Source organism: Rhyacophila brunnea, unplaced genomic scaffold (assembly GCF_057557595.1).
Source record: "Rhyacophila brunnea isolate RB1 unplaced genomic scaffold, BYU_Rbru_1.0 scaffold_3, whole genome shotgun sequence".
Taxonomy (NCBI): domain Eukaryota; kingdom Metazoa; phylum Arthropoda; class Insecta; order Trichoptera; family Rhyacophilidae; genus Rhyacophila; species Rhyacophila brunnea.
In genome coordinates this window covers 55,332,611-55,350,826 of record NW_028232965.1, presented here as the reverse complement: position 1 = coordinate 55,350,826, position 18,216 = coordinate 55,332,611, and the positions used below count along the sequence as shown (strand labels likewise).

Sequence of the window (18,216 nt, the reverse complement as noted above, 5' to 3'; positions counted from 1 at the left end):
TTATTATTCAACTGATATTCATCCATTGAAGCGTTTATTTTGTTTTTATTGCGTTTTCTTTAGTTGTAGGTTCTGTTAAAGATACTCTGCACGTGTTATACAATTTATTTTGTCTAAAGAAAACATGAATAATATAAAGTAAGCCACGCTGGATATGTAATAGAATTTTTTATATTATGCCAGAAAAGTGTAATAAATAAACAAAATTATTACTGCAATTTGTTATATCAGTACTGTAAAGTTAGAGGAACTATTAAAATATTTAAAAAAAAATTCTGGGAACCCCTATCTGAATTATATTCATGTTCGTTAAGTCCTTCAATAATAATCATGCCATAATGTATGATCGCTAGAATGTTGAATACTGATGCCGTAGTTGCAGGTTTGGATCTCGCATCTGGCAAATTCACATTTTTTTTAAATGTATGTTTTAATTGGTTACGTGTAAATTATACGCAAAACACTTCACCGTAGCACAGTTTGCTGTGAGCTTTCTTATCGGAAAGAGATGAACATATCGTCTCTGTTCTGGCAGAACACACTAACTGGAGAATACTAGTTTTCAGTAATTTGACTTTGAATTTGTTAAAATGTTTGAAATGGTCTATCATGTGAGTTTATTAAGTAATCGTAAAAAGGATGACTTTAAAATAAAGACTGTTTATTTATTAAGAAGGTTTCCAGACGGTTAAGTTTGAAATAAGGAACATTTTGGTATAACTAACTCAATATCTCATTTTTTCGAATTAGTGTCTTCTGCCAGAACAGTGATGATATACTATACGTTCTCCAATTTTATTAGACTCAATATGAACATTAATTCAATTTTCATAGCTGATTTTGGAAAAATTCATAAATAACCTAACCTAAGAAATAATCCAGTATATCGGCTATTTTCAAAATTTGTTTGCTGCTGGCTTCCTGTAAACCAACAAGAACCGTGTTTTATTTAGACATGAATTTTATGTCTACTATCCGACCCAAAGAGGTTGGACGGTCTTTAATATACGGCCATATTTTACTGATACAACATTTCACAGTGAAGTGTGATACGGCGAACTGCATACGTTCAAGCTTCCGGACACGGTTCGGTTGCTTGTTCCGGTGCATGAACCGTAACGGCTCTCCGGTGCGTTCTGATCCATTTCGACCCCTGGTATTACATGATAGATAGGTATTCGTCGTAATATAAAACGTCGTGTAAAACATAATGCATTAATTACTATTTTTTGGGAACAACTAGCTGCCGCAAGTTTCCGGACACGGTTTTGATTCATAGCATGGGACCTAATAAAGTAGCTTACAAAAATTTCTCATAGCAAATTTTTCTTAAGAAACCTCTTCGGGAGGTGGCCAAAAGATTGTAGAATCAATAAAAGAAATTAAAAAAATTACCGTTGCAGAAATATGTAAACTGCTTCATTGTTTTATTAACAGAACATGAGAAAATTTGTTTTACAAAAATGGGACAGGTAGTACTTTTTTCCAAACTTTCACAAATTCTCATGGAACCTCAGGATTCCACTAAACTTTGGTTAAGAATCGCTGTGTTAAGATTATCATAATATTGTTCCATGCATGACTAATGCCACTTCACTATAATAACATTGGTATGTTTATTATACTATGTTGGAATTGACCTTTCAGTGAAATACCCACATATGCTTGTAATGACCTATAGTACAAGTAATATATAAGATAACCCTTCCAATAGATACTGCATACATCAGTAGCGAAGGGTGGAGGTAGGCTGTTAGGATACGCCATAAATAGTGCACATTAAACTATGTTAATCATTTGTATTTGTTTTTATTGAACTAATACTACAATTTACAGATGCTATCGGTTAGTTTTTAAAAATCAATTAAACCCTGCCTAAACCAAACCATAATACTTTTGGTATATTTTAGGCGATAAGACAAACTTGTGCATTTTCATTGGATTAAGAATACATATTACACATATTATTGGTTCTTTTTTTTAAAATTCATTCAGCCCTGCCTAACCAAACTGTAATAGATAAAAAATATTATTCTATCTTTAAATTATCCAAAGTTATGTATGATTTAATTGCATAATTTTAGATATTTTATAGATAGATGAGTATTTTTTGATTATTATCTATTATGGCTTAGTTTTCGCAGGGTTTAATTGAATTTTAAAAACTAACCAACACCATCTGTAAATTGTAGTCTTATTTCAATGAAAACAAATACATGTGACTGACAAAGTTTAGTGTGCAATATTTATGGTGAATCTTAACAGCCTACCTCCATCCTTCGCCACTGACATACATACAATACTCTCTTCTACATTATTAGAACACATTCACTCTGAATAACCGACATTGAAAAAACTGCATGTGAATTTGTCAGATAGAGAATTCCAATTTATGACCAAGCTTTACTTTAGACGCAGATACCCTGTTGCAGCTGTACCGCGGGGTGCTATAATAATTATCTAATTAAAATATGGTGATTTTTTTAAGGGAATCATTCCGAGACAGGCACAGACGTCCGACCTAATACCAGAGTTGTTCCTCACGGGAAACCGACTCAGTCATGCTTTAGAGGAAGCAGCCAGTCTACCCAAGTTACCTATCACTCATGTGGACCTCCAGTGGCTACAGGTAACTATATTCTTCACAAATATGTTAAGAATACCTGCTTCTGATTAGAAAAGGGTTACTAAGCCAAATTAGCTGCAAGTAATTTCGTATTGCAGATTTATTTATAGCACTTGAGCTCTGAGCGCGGGGAGAGTTTTAATAGCTTAGGCTGCCTTGCATTAGTTTAACAAGCCTAAAAGAAGTTTTTTTGATTGATGAATGAAAAATCATATAATATCACAAATAACATTATAAGCATATCATCAAAACGGTTACTAAGCCAAATTAGCTGCAAATCATTTCATATTGCAGATTTATTTCTAGCAAGCTTAACAACTGTACTCGTGAGATTTACTAACCAAAGCTGGTTCCCATTAGTTTTCTTCTTTTTTTTTAAAATTGGTAGCTAAATTTAGATAATAAATCGCCATTTGCAGCTTACATCCTTTGGACACAACGTGTATTTAGTTGTGTACAATGTTATTATGCAATAAAACATATTTTGAAAAAACTGAGGGTTATGCCCTTTTTCCTTTCTATAGTCGATATAATATCACAGATAACAATATGTATAGGTCTGTTACTGACAGTTGAGGCGACCAGAATACTCACACAGACGCATTGTTTACAAACAGGATGTTTCAAATTTTTAAATCGACTTTTAATTCTTTGTTTTGATATAGGAAAAAAAAATGAACTAATCAAGAAAGGGACAGCCTGTAAAAGAATACTGTATTCTCCAAAAATACACACAATCCTTCGTATCTGTGATCGCCTCAACTTTCGGTAATAGACCTATAAGCATATCGCCAAAGCAAGATGTCACCAGTTGGCCACCATTTTCTTTTTTTTATTTACAAACAGTGCATTCCAATACTGCCAATGCAATGTTAATTTTTCTTAGCTATGGAGCTTTGTAAAATGTGCTCCAAGGTTGTGTTCATATGAAACTTTGTTCTTAAAATCCCCAGCTACATATTATATTCGCCCCAAATACCCCATACATAGTAGTTAAATCTATCTGATTCTAAAATTCTTTTGCGAATAAATTCGGGGATTCTTAATACATATTATATGGACCAGAAAAATAAATGCTATAATAATGTCATAGATGTGTAGAATTTCGTGAACGGTTAACATAATGACATATTATTTTCTTATTCAGATCTTGGCAGAAGGATGGGCTGCTCCTTTAAAAGGCTTCATGAAGGAAAATGAGTATCTTCAGGTAAATATTAATGTCTTTAATCTTTAAATTATTGTACCGTATCTGAACACTTGTGTTAAAGGGTGATCTACTGAGACCTTGCGTTTGCCAAATGCTCTAAGCCTGGAACATGATTTGGTATAAGAAGTTAGTAAATATTGTACCACATAATTTTCCTCCACCTTGTCACCACATCCTTCCAGGTATAATACCATGACATAACAAATGAAATGCACCCTTAAAATTTTTGCTGTGAGAGTTTTCCATGACCCTGATTGAGAATAGTGTTTAAGATTGTTAGTTTGACTTCTATTATTATTACTTAGGAGACCTTCCCTATTGCCTAATGATGGTGCAAATTTCTATGGTCGGAATGTAAAAGCACCTAACTCAAAAAATCAAATTTTTCAGTAAAAGTATGTTTTGCGAACAAATCGAAAATAGCGTAAACGCCAGAATGAAACCAATGTTCTTCCAGTGACTAATAATATAATTCATCCAGTATTGCTACATTCCAACGATGTTTTTTAAATAATCACAGAGTCTAGCTTTTTTAATGTCTTTTTTCACCCTTCCTTTTAGAGGTAGATAGATAACTTACGTAATTAGGTTTGTTTGTAATATAACATTTTCCAAACAATATTTGACGTGTGTGCTTATACACAAATTGTGTTAAATCTTATTGGTTTATTGAACCTGTAATAAAACAATAAATGCAATTTAATCAGGTTATACACCTCGGCTATAGAATTATTAAAAGCTTAATAATTTCCCCTTGAAGGAACTAAATAGGTCGCAATAGCTAATCAGCCAAACTGACAATTGAACAATCTTGAATATCTTTTCCCTTTCAACCGACATATGGCGGGTCTAGGACGATTCGATGTCGGGACAACTGGGCGTAGTAGCTAAGTAGACGTTCGTGAATTATAGCTACCTTTAAAATATATATTTAATATTATTATTTATATTTATATTATTATTTAATACTTGGTGAAATACGTGGGTCCCAGGTTCGAATCCTGGGTCTGGCAAGTACACATATTGTTTTTCAATTTGTATCTGTCAGCGTATGGACCAAATAGGTTGAGCAAGTGGCTGACATCCATTTCTCGTAAAAAACAAAATCTGTTAATACAAACCTCTACTCTGTGGAGGCCCATATGACCCTATTAGGATCGGACATGGTTGAAAGAAGAAAGAAGAAAATTTAAATATGCACATGTAAATAATGATTTAATTGTGCATATGTTGCTACGAGAAGAGAGTTCTTTTATTTTTATATAAAGCTTCAGGCATGATAATTTTCAATCCGCAATAACAAACATTATGTTAAGAGCAAAATGAATTAATGCTACTAAGCAGTAGATAGAAACTGATTAAAATCCCTCATTTACTTTCTGTATAAAATCGTAATGAACGTCTATTTATTTCATTTGACAGTGCGGCGCCCAATTGTCCTGGCGCCCAACTTCCATAGGATAATAGTAAATATTGACACGTAATATTTCTTTTTATTATTGCAGACTCTTCATTTCAACAGCATCACCCTCCTGGATGGCACAGTTGTGAATCAGTCAGTGCCGATAGTATTAGCGCTTAATGCCAACAACAAAAGTAGACTGGAAAGTTGCAGCGCCATAACTCTGGAGAGAGCAGGACGAGCCGTGGCCATCTTGAGGGCACCAGAGTTCTTCCCGCACAGGAAAGAAGAGAGATGCAGCCGGCAATTCGGAATCAACAACCCTGCACATCCTTATATCAAAGTTCGTGGTTTTTTTTTTTAAATTTTGATTCACTTCATATTAATCATTGTACATGTTCGCGCTTTTTTATAGTAGACTGTAATTATAAATTTTGATGGAATGATTATGATGCTGGATGTGGATGCTGGGGGGGGGCTATTTTAGGATGCCAGGCACTGATCTTTTTATGCTGTTGATGATCTTGCTCTGTGGTCGTAGTGCTCGCGTAGTGTGCGGCATTTGATATTTAAAGGTGATTTAGGTTGTGAGTGCTTGTAAGCGCATGGTCGATGAATGACTGTAGTTTTTATATTACTAATCGGTCGACTACTGACTAACACCTGCGTTGCGCATGGCCTTGCAACAGTACTGAGGATTTGAGGTAGGAGGGAAATAACCAGTACACAAATATATATTTTTTAATATTGAATTTCATTTGAAAAATATGTCAGTAAGAAGCCTCATAGATAAAAATAAATATATTTATATCACTCTTTTTATGCTGATTGTGAAAATTTGTTTTAAACCAAATTTGTTTTTGGGAAACATCACTCAACTCACGTAAGTAAGTTTCAAGTGGGAATTCTTTCAAATTTCCTTATTAAATTGAAATGATGTCTTTTCTTTTCACATAGACTTAAAGGTTGTAATCGTGATTTCGTTTATTTTTCCTCAGATGATTGACGAAAGTGGCGATTGGCTTGTGGGCGGAACAGTGGAAGTTCTTGGACCAATCAAATGGGACGATGGCCTTGACGAGTACCGACTCACTCCCAATCAACTAAAAGAAGCCTTCCGAGAAATGGGAGCTGATGCTGTTTTTGCATTCCAGGTAACTACAACTATTGATTGCGCATCGATTCCCAATTACATATTAATGAGAATGATTCTGTGCAGAGTTTTTGATGAATTATATTCTTGTTACTTTCCTATTAAGGTTGGATATAGTTTCAGCTATCTCAGTCATAGTAGTTGTCCTCAAGAGTGGTATTATATCACAACCATTAGTATAATAAGTATCAGTGGCGGCCGGCGGTTCCTAAAAATGCTTTCAGTAGGGATACACAAAAAACTTACTTTATTCAAAAAATGATCTATATAGCGTTGTTTCTGCTTAGCGAACATCTCTACAACTTTCTTAAAAGTATAGTAAAAAAACCCTTCAATTTCCACAGATATTGGAATCATACAATTATCTTTAAATATTTGCTACACTGTGTAAACAATTACCGTATTAATTAAAACAGTTATAAAATAACTAAAGCACCATCCACGTTTTAAAAGTCACCCCTATTGCAAATTTCGTTATCCAAAAAATCATATACCGCATACATTTCTTTTATAAATCCTTATTTTCAACTAGTGCGTTAGGTCCTCAGTAAAGTGGTGTGCAATTGAATGAACAACGCTAGCTAAAGTAGTCATATAATAAAAGTTAGAGCACAGTGAAAGTTCCTCATATATTTTTATTTTGTATGTCCATCGTATTTTAACATTTTCTATGCCTCACGATATTACTATGGCAGTATCTGATAGGCAGCGGATTTTTAACGATGTACGTTGAATGTAGAGCGAAGCTCCTACTGCAATCGCTGCAATACCGATAATTTGTGTCTTAGTATTTCATAATTATTATTTAAACAGATGTCACTGTGTGTTTAATTTTTTAGATTATGCAAATCAATCGACAGTGGCTAGTAATTTGTGTTGAGATATCACGCGAAATTTGTATGTGCGGCCTGTCGATCACAGAGCGAGAATACTCGCTAAAGACCGGTTAATAGCGTTTGGTTAATCTTATGTCAACTAAAAATGTGATCCGTGCTACATTGGGTTGCGGATGTTTTCAGTGACTGGTGAATGATGATGTGTGATGTACATACTGTTCATTCAAATGTGTATGGGCAGTATATGGCAAAAATTTCAAAAGTCAATGATAACTTATGAATAATGATTACACACATTGAGTGATGTTTTAAAAATTACAAGGGGGTGCTGTGCACTTGCATGACGTTAGAGCAGCCGCCACTGATAAGGATATGATAATAATTATATCAGTATATCAGGTTTATCTATCTTCAAGTACACTATGATCTACTATTCAGCAGTATCGGTACTGGCAGTGATCTACCACACTCTTCCATTGCCATTCTTTAACTTGAACAGATGCATTATATTTGGCTGATGACATATATAGATTGATAAGGAAGAGTGACGTATCCTTCTTGCCACACAAGACAATAAAAATTCCACAGGATTACATTTTTGTCAAGTGTGACACGGGAGAGAGATTGCGCGACTCACTGAAAAAGGATCAAATACCTACTAATGACTGAAAGATGCGTCACGGGTTTCAAACTAAAATTAAATGAGTCTTGATTAGATCATGTTCACCAATTTATGGATTTATAAGCCTCTTCTATGCATTATACCTAATGATGGTGACAATAAAGATTATTACCCTTCTACAAATCTACATAAAGAGTTTCTTACCTGTGTTTTAATTTAGCTAAATCCTGACATATATCTATTTATTTCTAGTTGAGGAATCCAATTCATAATGGCCATGCTCTACTCATGACCGACACTCACAAGCAGCTTCTTCAAAGAGGTTTCAAGAAACCAGTTTTGCTGCTTCATCCTTTAGGTATAAATTTGCCTGAGAATCGATGTTTTAGACTTAACAAAATATTCACACCATACATGGATATAATATGCACGTATAATTCACCAACGCTGTTTTCATTTGTTTCTTTCATCCGCCATTGACTTCAAAATAATGTTTCTAAAATTTGAATTGCGCATAAGACGCATACTCATTTCAAGCTTCAAAATTTAAAAAATGTAAAATAATGTATAATAGTCTACAGGTTGGTTTATTGGTTGACTATCTTACTCTTGATAATCGTATAGCAACCAAAATACTTATCAATTAATAAACCAACATAACGAATTTATATTAACATTTTGTTCATGCATATTGTTACATTTTACAGGTGGTTGGACCAAGGATGATGATGTCCCTCTACCTGTGAGAATCAATCAACACTTGGCCGTATTGAAAGAAGGAATATTGCAATCTCACAACACTGTTTTGGCAATTTTCCCTTCGCCCATGATGTATGCAGGACCTACTGAGGTATGGTTGTTTAGATAATACTTTTGTACCCATAGATATATTGTGTTTAAGTCAATCCATTTACTCCCAACCATTTCTATGTAAAATTATACGGTAAAACCTCTTAGTACGAAAACGGTTAATTTGAAATTTGCCATAAAGCGAAATTTTCGAAAATTCATAAAATCTGTTTCTAAAGGGGCCCGCAAACGAGCATCAAAAATTGCAGATTGCCGATACAATTGCCAAAAAAATGCCCAGTTTCTGGGCAATAAATTACCCGACATCAGTATCGGGCAAGTGAGGCCGATGTATTTTGTGCGTACATGTGACTTGAGATAAAACAACAACGGCCGACAATGAAATTTCTGCACCATATAAATAATCACATAAACAAATCCAAAATGAAAGAAGGATTTGGATTGGGTTCTACTTAAACAAATGTGAAACAACAAGTAATATAAACCAGGAATTAGTTATTGAATACACATAGTGTGAATTGACGATTAGTAATAACACCATAATAATATTAATAATGACACGGCAAAAAATTATAACAATGTATTGTCGAATCGGCTGTCATTAATGTTTTTATTGTTGCTAGGGATGAGGTCAAACAAAGACGCACATATGGAGCAGAGCGAGAATGAAATAGATTTATCTAACAATTATTGCCGTATTTTCGATTGCGTTCGATATTCGATATATCGACCAACCATGCTGCCTGAAAGCTAAGACAATGGAAAGTTTCGGCAATGTAGACTGCTATTTTCGTATTTTAGGGAACTATTAACGGCAACACAATTGCTGTAAAAAGTTGCTCGTTTTGAACTGAATCTGAATTTTATAAAATTGGAACAAAAAAACTTTTTTTTCAAGTTTTACTGTTTTATGCAACACATTTTCAATTTTTTTCAATTTCTGTCTTGTCGATTTTAAATTAACAGGGTGTTACTGTACCAATCTTAATTATATTGCCATGCCACCACCAGTAGCATTATTATATCATATAAACAGAATATGTGACAGTTCTGTGCCTACAATTATCCATAACACAGTGAACATAAAAAAAAATGGACTAATATTTAGCTTTACATTTTATGGTTTAACGATTTTATCATACACATAATAACTTTTGTAATATGTAAATATTGATAATTTTTTTTCAGGTACAATGGCATGCCAAAGCTCGTATGAACGCAGGCGCCAATCTTTATATCGTGGGTCGTGATCCAGCTGGTATGCCGCATCCCGTTACCGGTGGAGACCTCTATGATCCTTTACATGGAGCTCAAGTTCTCAAAATGGCACCCGGCCTTGCAGATTTAGAAGTGAGAAACATAAAATTGTATATACCTATGCAATGGATTATATCGCCATTAAATTTTTTATCTCATATTACTTTTAGTAGCAATATTTTAGTTCAGTAAATTTATTAAAAGCCTCAAATGGAAATGGGCTGGATACATAGCTCGAAGAAGAGACAATCGTTGGACAAATTTAGTCAGCCAGTGGTATCTGAGAGGTACAAAACGTCCGCAAGATAGACCTAGAAGCCGCTGGTTCGATGAAATGATAAAGTTCTGCGGAGGTACGTGGCAGCGCAACGCACAAGACCAAGATAAGTGGAAGCAGCTTGAAGAGGCCTTCATCCAGCAGTGGATAGATTCAGGCTGATTTTTATGAAGAAGGATTTGGAGACTGCAGTTATAATATAGTTTAAGTTTGGAAATCATTGATTGTTTGTGTTTTTATAAAACTTTATATGTATGTACAACAGAATACAAAAATGTTGATTTCCTTTTGCGTTAGCAGAGCCCAGAATATCTGCCGTATTCATCTGTGATATTATTATCTCAATTCTATGTTATATAATTTTTTTATTCTTTTTTATCTTTTTTATTCTTTTTTAATTGTAATATTTCTCTTTTCAGATTGTACCTTTTAGGGTAGCGGCATATGACACAGCCAGTGCAAAAATGGATTTCTTCGACCCTACGAGAAAAGAAGATTTTGATTTCATATCTGGTACGCGGATGAGAGGTAATAAATTGCATTATCTATATTATTGTCTATGATATATTGAAGAGGAAAGAAAATACAATATTTGAAATTTGTTTTTTTTAACAAGACATTTTTAATCAAATTCAAATTGACATTGAAATGGAACCTTGGTTCTTTATTTAAGTTTTCAATATAGTCATAGATGATGTGCATAGTATAATACCTATTGCTTGTTTTGTTTTATATGCATTTCATAATGGCCTCAAATGATTTGAATGATCTATGTGTCTATTAATTAAGGGGGGACATGCTCAGCGTAGGTCAAAATGGAACTTTTATTGCATTTTCAAACCATGATCCTGGACATTCCTTAAACGTTGTAGATAATCTATTTATATAATTTTGAAGCCTTGTTATCCTTTATATTTATTTTAAACATTTGATGACTGAAAAAAGTATTTTTATTACATAAAATAGTGTTCTTTTAAACCTCTCGCTCTAATGTTTTAGAATATAGTCATATTTCAGTACATGAATGTGCAGCGGTGTTAAGATTTTTTACTTTTATTAATTTTTAAACGCATTTATAAAACCATTAGTATAATTTATGACGAGATAATTTTTGTAAAATATTTACGATAAAAAATTATATTGATAATCTCTGTGATCCCAAATTTGACAAGAATTAGGCATTGTATTATTCAAAAAATTGGCAAGATTAACACATTTGAAGATAATTCTAAAGATATTAATTATAAGCTATGTTTTTGACCATTCAAGTGTAATAAACATTCTACGAATAATGATTGCTTTATAATAATTATTGACCTAAGTATAAGGTAGTGTTTTTTTTAAATACGCCATTTCTTTTGTCATTCCCCAGTGGTTAAGCTACAACATACGGCCGTATCCATAAATTGACAAACTAAAATTGAAGTAGGGAGTAAGATCATGTTAATGCGTGTGTTTGAACATGTACCGTTTAAAAAAAATGTCTGTTAGGTACATGTTCAAATATGAAGTTAAATATGATAGTTAGGTACATGTAAGGGTATGATTTCCCTTGCATAATAACTCCAATGTACTCAAAATAACACTTCAGAATAGCAGTCATACCCGTACATACTCAAATATTATGTTTGAACCTAGCTTGCTCAAAAATAACCAGAATGGACTTGGTTCACTATGCTTGTGAACCACTCATATAATAATACCAATAACAAATCTGTCTAATCTAAGATTCACATCGGATTGTAGAGTCAATTAGAAAAAAAATAATTAGTTAAGTAATTGAATTTTTACATATTTTTTTTGTTTATTCAACTAGGTCTCGCGCGTATTGGAAAAGAGCCTCCCAATGGATTCATGGCCCCGTCGGCGTGGAGAGTTCTATCTGAATACTACCAGTCCTTAAAAGCTGGTGAAAACTGACAAACCGTTCATTAACTCTTCAAAATTAAATACTTTATATATTTACTACAAATTTAATGTCGCCAATGAATCTCAATATCTACTGCATTTGCATTCACTCCAATATACTGAACTGCTTTTACACGGTTTCATTAATGTGTGTTTAAAAACTGTTCCTCTTTTACTCGTGGTTCCACTGACGCCATACACTTTAATTATTTAGTACACGATTGGAAAAAATATTTAATCTATGCTTATATTTTTCCGACTACTTCTAACTAACTTTATAAAAAATATGAAAAGATTGTTTTGTAAATAATTTTATGTACATACTAATATTCAGTACAATATTACTGCAAGTAAATTAAATTAAATAAACAATTTTATTGTTTAATGATGTTATTTGTTTGGAGCAAATTTAAGGTTTGCCGAATCCATACTATACATTGACTTTAATAGTATGTCAATTGATGCGTACTATGTTACATAATACCTACTTCTGTATCTTTCCGTACATTTGTGTTAATTATCTGTTTTTTTCTGCGTATAAATTCTTGATGAAATGCTTTAAGGCAATGTTTCCTCTAACATTATGTGAGATGTGATACAAAATATTCTTGATGTGCACTAGAGGTGAGTTAGAAATACTGTCACCAGTTTGCGTACTCAAGTCTCGGCATGTACTACCCATACTCAGTACGTGTGGCCCAATAAACTTGTTCCAAGAAACTTGTTCGAAGTTTGAACGCATGCCGATGAGATCATCGCCGCAATTTGCTAGTTGGTACTGTTGGTAGACTTTTAATACTAGTGACATTAAATGCGCGCGAGGGAGATAACATAATACACGTATGTCTAGCCGTGATATACTCAACTGTCATTGCTCTCCCTTTCTCCCCAGTTGTAAAGTTGGTATAGTGATGGACAGAAATGGTGACATGTTCGTTTTATAGTAATAATATGGAGTTAATTTTAGTTCCAGTTGAGTATGAGACTTATATCGAGTTGACGTCAGTCTCAAGTCCCGGAATAGGTACTGGTGTTCGGTATCGAGTTCTGATAAGTATTTACGTGTTTATCTGGTTTCGTCACGTCGAGATTCTCGATTTTTTAGTGTTATAATTGGTACTTATAAACTGAATTCAAATTTTATGCGTGATTGTGTAAATGGATAATAATTATATAAACAATTTGTGTTAAAATGGCTTCTAAAAATTAAGTACGCCAAACGCTCTATATAATATCCCAAATACTAATAAGTATTTTGGAACAAGTTTCGATACTAAGTATTTTTTTATACTGGTGTAAGTATACTTCAAAATCGACCAGTTTTCCCACCTCTAATGTGCACTATAAAAAAAATTATGTGGTAATTTAGACAGACATAAAAAAGCCTAACTTGAGATAGTATTGTTAGATACACAAAAAGTTTCTAGAGGAGGTCTTAGATGGGACGCTGCTTAAAGGTTTTACACATGTTGACAAACAATACATATTGTACATAGTTGTGTTTTCTTTCTATGTTAATGAATTTTATTTTATACTTTTATGCAATTTTTATATTTGAGTAAATATTTAATTATTTGATTATCTAGATGTAGATGTAATGGAAGATCTCTTGTGTATTATTTAGCCGAGAGATGGTGCTTTGTAGATCAATTTTATTTCGTAGTAAAAATGTGTTAATAAATTTATATTATAAATAATTAATATTAGTCACTGAATTGTATTTTAAATAAAAAAAATGTATTTTTGTATTTCGTTGAACTTGTATTTTTAAGTTTTATCAGTGCAGTGCAATAGCGTTTGATTGATTTGCATGCTAACTTAAAACGATGGCTTTAAATTTGATTAAAAATTAGAATTGTAACTATCCTCGGTAAATTTCGACTATGGTGTCAAATTATTTTATATGGCGGTAATTTTGTCAAGGTATACTATCGGAAGGCTTTAGAAACATGAGTATTAATATTGCGATAGTTTGCTAAGATCATAATATACTGCCTCTTAAAATAATTTGACCAGACTATTAATATTTTGTATATTGAAATCATTTTTTTTCATGTTACTATGGCATCACTATAGATCTACCATCATAAATTGGCGTTTCAGGGAGGGCGCTAGTATGACATTGAGAATATTACCATAACTAACAAAAAAATGGTAATTTATAATTTTTTATTGGTAGTAGATTTCTGTACAAATATTATGCAATCCAAACATGTTGTAAAATTAAATGGCATTTGTAACAAATTTATCCTCGATAAACAATTTTAGTTTCAAATTCGACCGGCCGCCAACTTACGATGGTAGATCTATAGTATGTACCACTTTAAACCCAACTAAGAACTGTATGAATAAATGTGTTTTGGACTTACTTAAGTACATATTTAAAAAACAATGTTACTTATGCTTCAAATACATTATCATCACATTATGTGCTGTCACAGTAAGATGCCGTTACGAGAAAAAGGTGTGTAATGTCATTTTTCTTGGTATTTAAAATGTTATCAGACTGATGCTCCCATCCTGTAGCACATTTTGAACCTTTAAACAAACATTGTCAGTTAGCAAAATCTGCCGAAATCGCCAGAACAACAATGAGCTCACCTCACGCGTACCGCACTACATCATGAACCACACTAGCCTGTGAATTTTTTTTTTTTTTTTTCTGCTGTCCTATACATTTTCGACTCACATCAAAATCGCGTGATCTTTTTACGTCTATTATCTATGGTCTGCTGGTTGGGTTCTGTTCAAAATATTATCTATGGATGCAATACCGCAAGTAATTTTAACGTACGTAGAAACAATTAAAATTAATTGAAATTACCATGAATAATGAATAATAATTCAAAATACTAATAAATTTGAGTTGGCACTTTCCATAATTGAATTTATAGAGATAGTGCTCATTCAAAATATTCTGTGGAATGACGAAACCATAGACTAAATTTATCTTCGTGCCAACATGTGACAGTATGTGACGTGATCATAATGTAATCGCAGCAATATTGTGTGCTCATTTTCCCCCACTTCTTTCATTCCAAAATAACACAATCATTCCTTTTAAATAACTTTCATTCCAATCTATAATCGAATCCATACTCCACCAAAAATTATTTTATATTGTATTACATTTTGCAAATCATCATGCCAAATTATTTAATGTACTTTCAAATATTCATATAATATATTTGTCAAATTACTATTGAACCTTTTTTGTTATTTTTTGCTTTGGAAGGCTTTGATAAAAATATTTATAAGTTGTTTAAATGTATATTTTTAGTCATTGCAATATTTTGTGATATTAATAAATGGCTTTCCATCCAATTATTTTTGAATGCTAAATTTTTTTAGATTTTTCGGTGCTACATAATATTATGTAACTGTTATCATTGGTTTATTTACTATTGTATATTTCACTCATGTGGAGAAATAATTTCTAATTTATTCAAAAATATTCCACTTTCCCATCCTTTTACAATTTGAGTTTGTTTAATTACAAAAAAACTAAATATAATACATACATCTTGCCCAGTATTTTCATTAATACTTTTTCAGTGCAACACATCTCAGTGTTGCTGCATTTTTTAGTTTTATTATTGTAAAAATGCGCTACACTTTTTATAATAGTTATAAATTATTTAAATATGATTTTATTTTTTATTAAATTTAAGAAATGGATCAGCCATACGTATATAAATCAATTTAAATAATTTTATAAATAAATCTGAAAACGTATGATTATTATTATTATTATTATTGTTAATGTTTCATAGTAGATAGTATTAGAATATATTTTTAATATAATTTTGTCTTAAAGACTCAATATTATAGATTATATTATTGTTATAAGAATATTAAGAAAGCGTTATTACTTGAAGGGTTTTCAATTTATTTCACAATAATAATTGGTCTTATTCTTTGCAGTCTAGATACATAATTTGAGTTGCAAAATATTGTTATCCTTGCGTTAACTCCAAATGTAGCTAATCAAATAGGAGGATGAGAAAATTATACAATGTTCGTAATCTAGTTATTGTAATTTAGTGAGTGTTTATATATATACAATATATATAAATATAATATATATTTCATATTTGATAAATACGTATTATTTTTAAAAGTATAATATGTATAGAGTAATATCTTCTGGCCACTTGGCTTCATAGTATTATTTGTACATATTCAGTTGATCTGAGAGCACATTTTTAAATGTGTGAATATTACAAAAATCCACCGTGTCCGCTTATCAAAATATTTTTTCAATTTTAGACCTTAAAAATAATTTGGATTCCCTTTTTAAACCCCAATGTAAATAAGTACATAATTGAAAATGAATAAAATGTTGTATAAAACACATATCTTTTATTATGTCGTCAAATGGAGACATATTTATTTATAATGATATTATTATGCTTGTTAATCTATTTGATAGATTATAATCATAAATGACCGCTATGAATTATGCCTGCATGTATGTATAATATTATTATTTGTAGTGAGATATATAAAGATATTCTATGGACACAAATCGATAGCATTGTTTTATTAAAAGACTATCAGAAGCGAATTTTATCTACAAGCATTATTATTAAGTTGTATGTATTGTGACAAATGATGTTAATACTCTAAATAAAATATTATTTTTGATTATAATTAATCAAAGGTACATATTTATATTAATCACTTTGTTTGCATCCATTCCAATTACACTTAATTGACTACATACTAATATTATCTACTGCTTCTATTGTGTAAAGCGATACCTCTACCTACCAGAGGCACCTAGCAGAAAAATAGGAAACTTGAAATTTGAGACATTTTATTGATAATTTACAATTTTCCACTGTAAACTGTTAATTAATAAATATATATAAATATAAAAAATATTTTTATTTTTAATGTTTTCAGATACATATTTATTAATTAATACAGTTTAAATTGCAAATTATCAAACAAATGTCTCAAAATGAAAGCTTCGTATTTTTCCGCTAGGTACCTCTGGTAGGTAAAGACTTTACCTTGAATCCATATTTTATACTAATATTTCTTTATATCAATTAAAGGGGTTGTCCATAAATGACATGATTTTCAGTATTTTTGACATCCCCATTATTAAATCATGTCACAAAATCCATTGAATTGAGTATTTCTCATATCCGTGTATGGCAAAAAACATCAATTCTCAGGGCTGCTATTTGTAAAGTTAGTATTTTGTGGTAAATCAGGAATGTTTTTAAATTTTAGTTTGTTGAGAATTTACAAGCATTTTATTTACTAAATTTCAAAATGATCCAATAACAAATAATAACTAAGATTTGATGTTTTTAGACTAATACTTATACACGGATTTTATTCTCAGAAAAAGTGAGTTTATATTTTAATGGTTTTGTGATGTCACACTTTCTACAACACGTGCTATCCCCTTTGTCATAAATCATGACATTATATCACACCCCCTCCCCCCATTTAGGTTGTAACTTTGTATATGAACTTTAATTGAGTCATTATATTCTGAAATAATATACATTTTATTGAATTTGCAGTGACCCTGACGCTTTATAACAATACATCCTCCAGAATACAATGAAAACTAAACTTTTAATAGGTGTCCATAATATAGAATTGTGAAAGCCTAAAATTCTTTATGGCGAAAATTCTATTTGAATATAAATGTATTTTATAACACTAATTAATTATCAGAAGGTCTGGGTGCACAGTTTTTTTAAGTGATTTTATTCTTGTATCTGTCAGCATAGTCACTATAAATAGAGCCAATTCGTAATTTGGTTCAAATTATCACGAAGCAATGTAAAATTGAAAATATTCAAAATAGTACTTATTTTGTTTTTAAATTGTGCTATTCACTCATTTATTTAGAAATATATAATTTCCAAAAATAAAAGTTTTTAATTTTTCCAATCACATTAGAAATGTTTCCCAAATATATCCTACCTAGTGTTACCGACTGCCGTTGATAGAAAATGCCAGATAGGTATGGTAAGAAAATATAATAATAGGCTAAATAATGCTAGATTTTTTCAAAATTAAAACATTGTGTGGAAACTAACATCAAAAAGTCATACCTAACTACGAAGATTGTTTTCACGAGAACAAA

The 18,216-nt window shown here is 31.6% G+C and overlaps 1 protein-coding gene across 2 annotated transcripts in view; it reads left to right on the top strand.

Moving 5' to 3' along the window:
• The window catches only part of Papss (3'-phosphoadenosine 5'-phosphosulfate synthase), a 77,662-nt gene extending 63,897 nt beyond the window's left edge, over window positions 1-13,765 (top strand). For both annotated transcript variants that reach the window (XM_085952548.1, XM_085952547.1), the window contains exons 6-14: window positions 2,489-2,629; window positions 3,774-3,836; window positions 5,342-5,581; window positions 6,237-6,392; window positions 8,102-8,207; window positions 8,557-8,699; window positions 9,848-10,009; window positions 10,613-10,721; window positions 12,010-13,765. In XM_085952548.1, the coding sequence (XP_085808674.1) occupies window positions 2,489-2,629; window positions 3,774-3,836; window positions 5,342-5,581; window positions 6,237-6,392; window positions 8,102-8,207; window positions 8,557-8,699; window positions 9,848-10,009; window positions 10,613-10,721; window positions 12,010-12,113 (1,224 nt within the window). In that variant the 3' untranslated portion in view covers window positions 12,114-13,765. The remainder of the gene's footprint in view (window positions 1-2,488; window positions 2,630-3,773; window positions 3,837-5,341; window positions 5,582-6,236; window positions 6,393-8,101; window positions 8,208-8,556; window positions 8,700-9,847; window positions 10,010-10,612; window positions 10,722-12,009) is intronic.
• The last annotated feature ends 4,451 nt before the right edge of the window (window positions 13,766-18,216 follow it).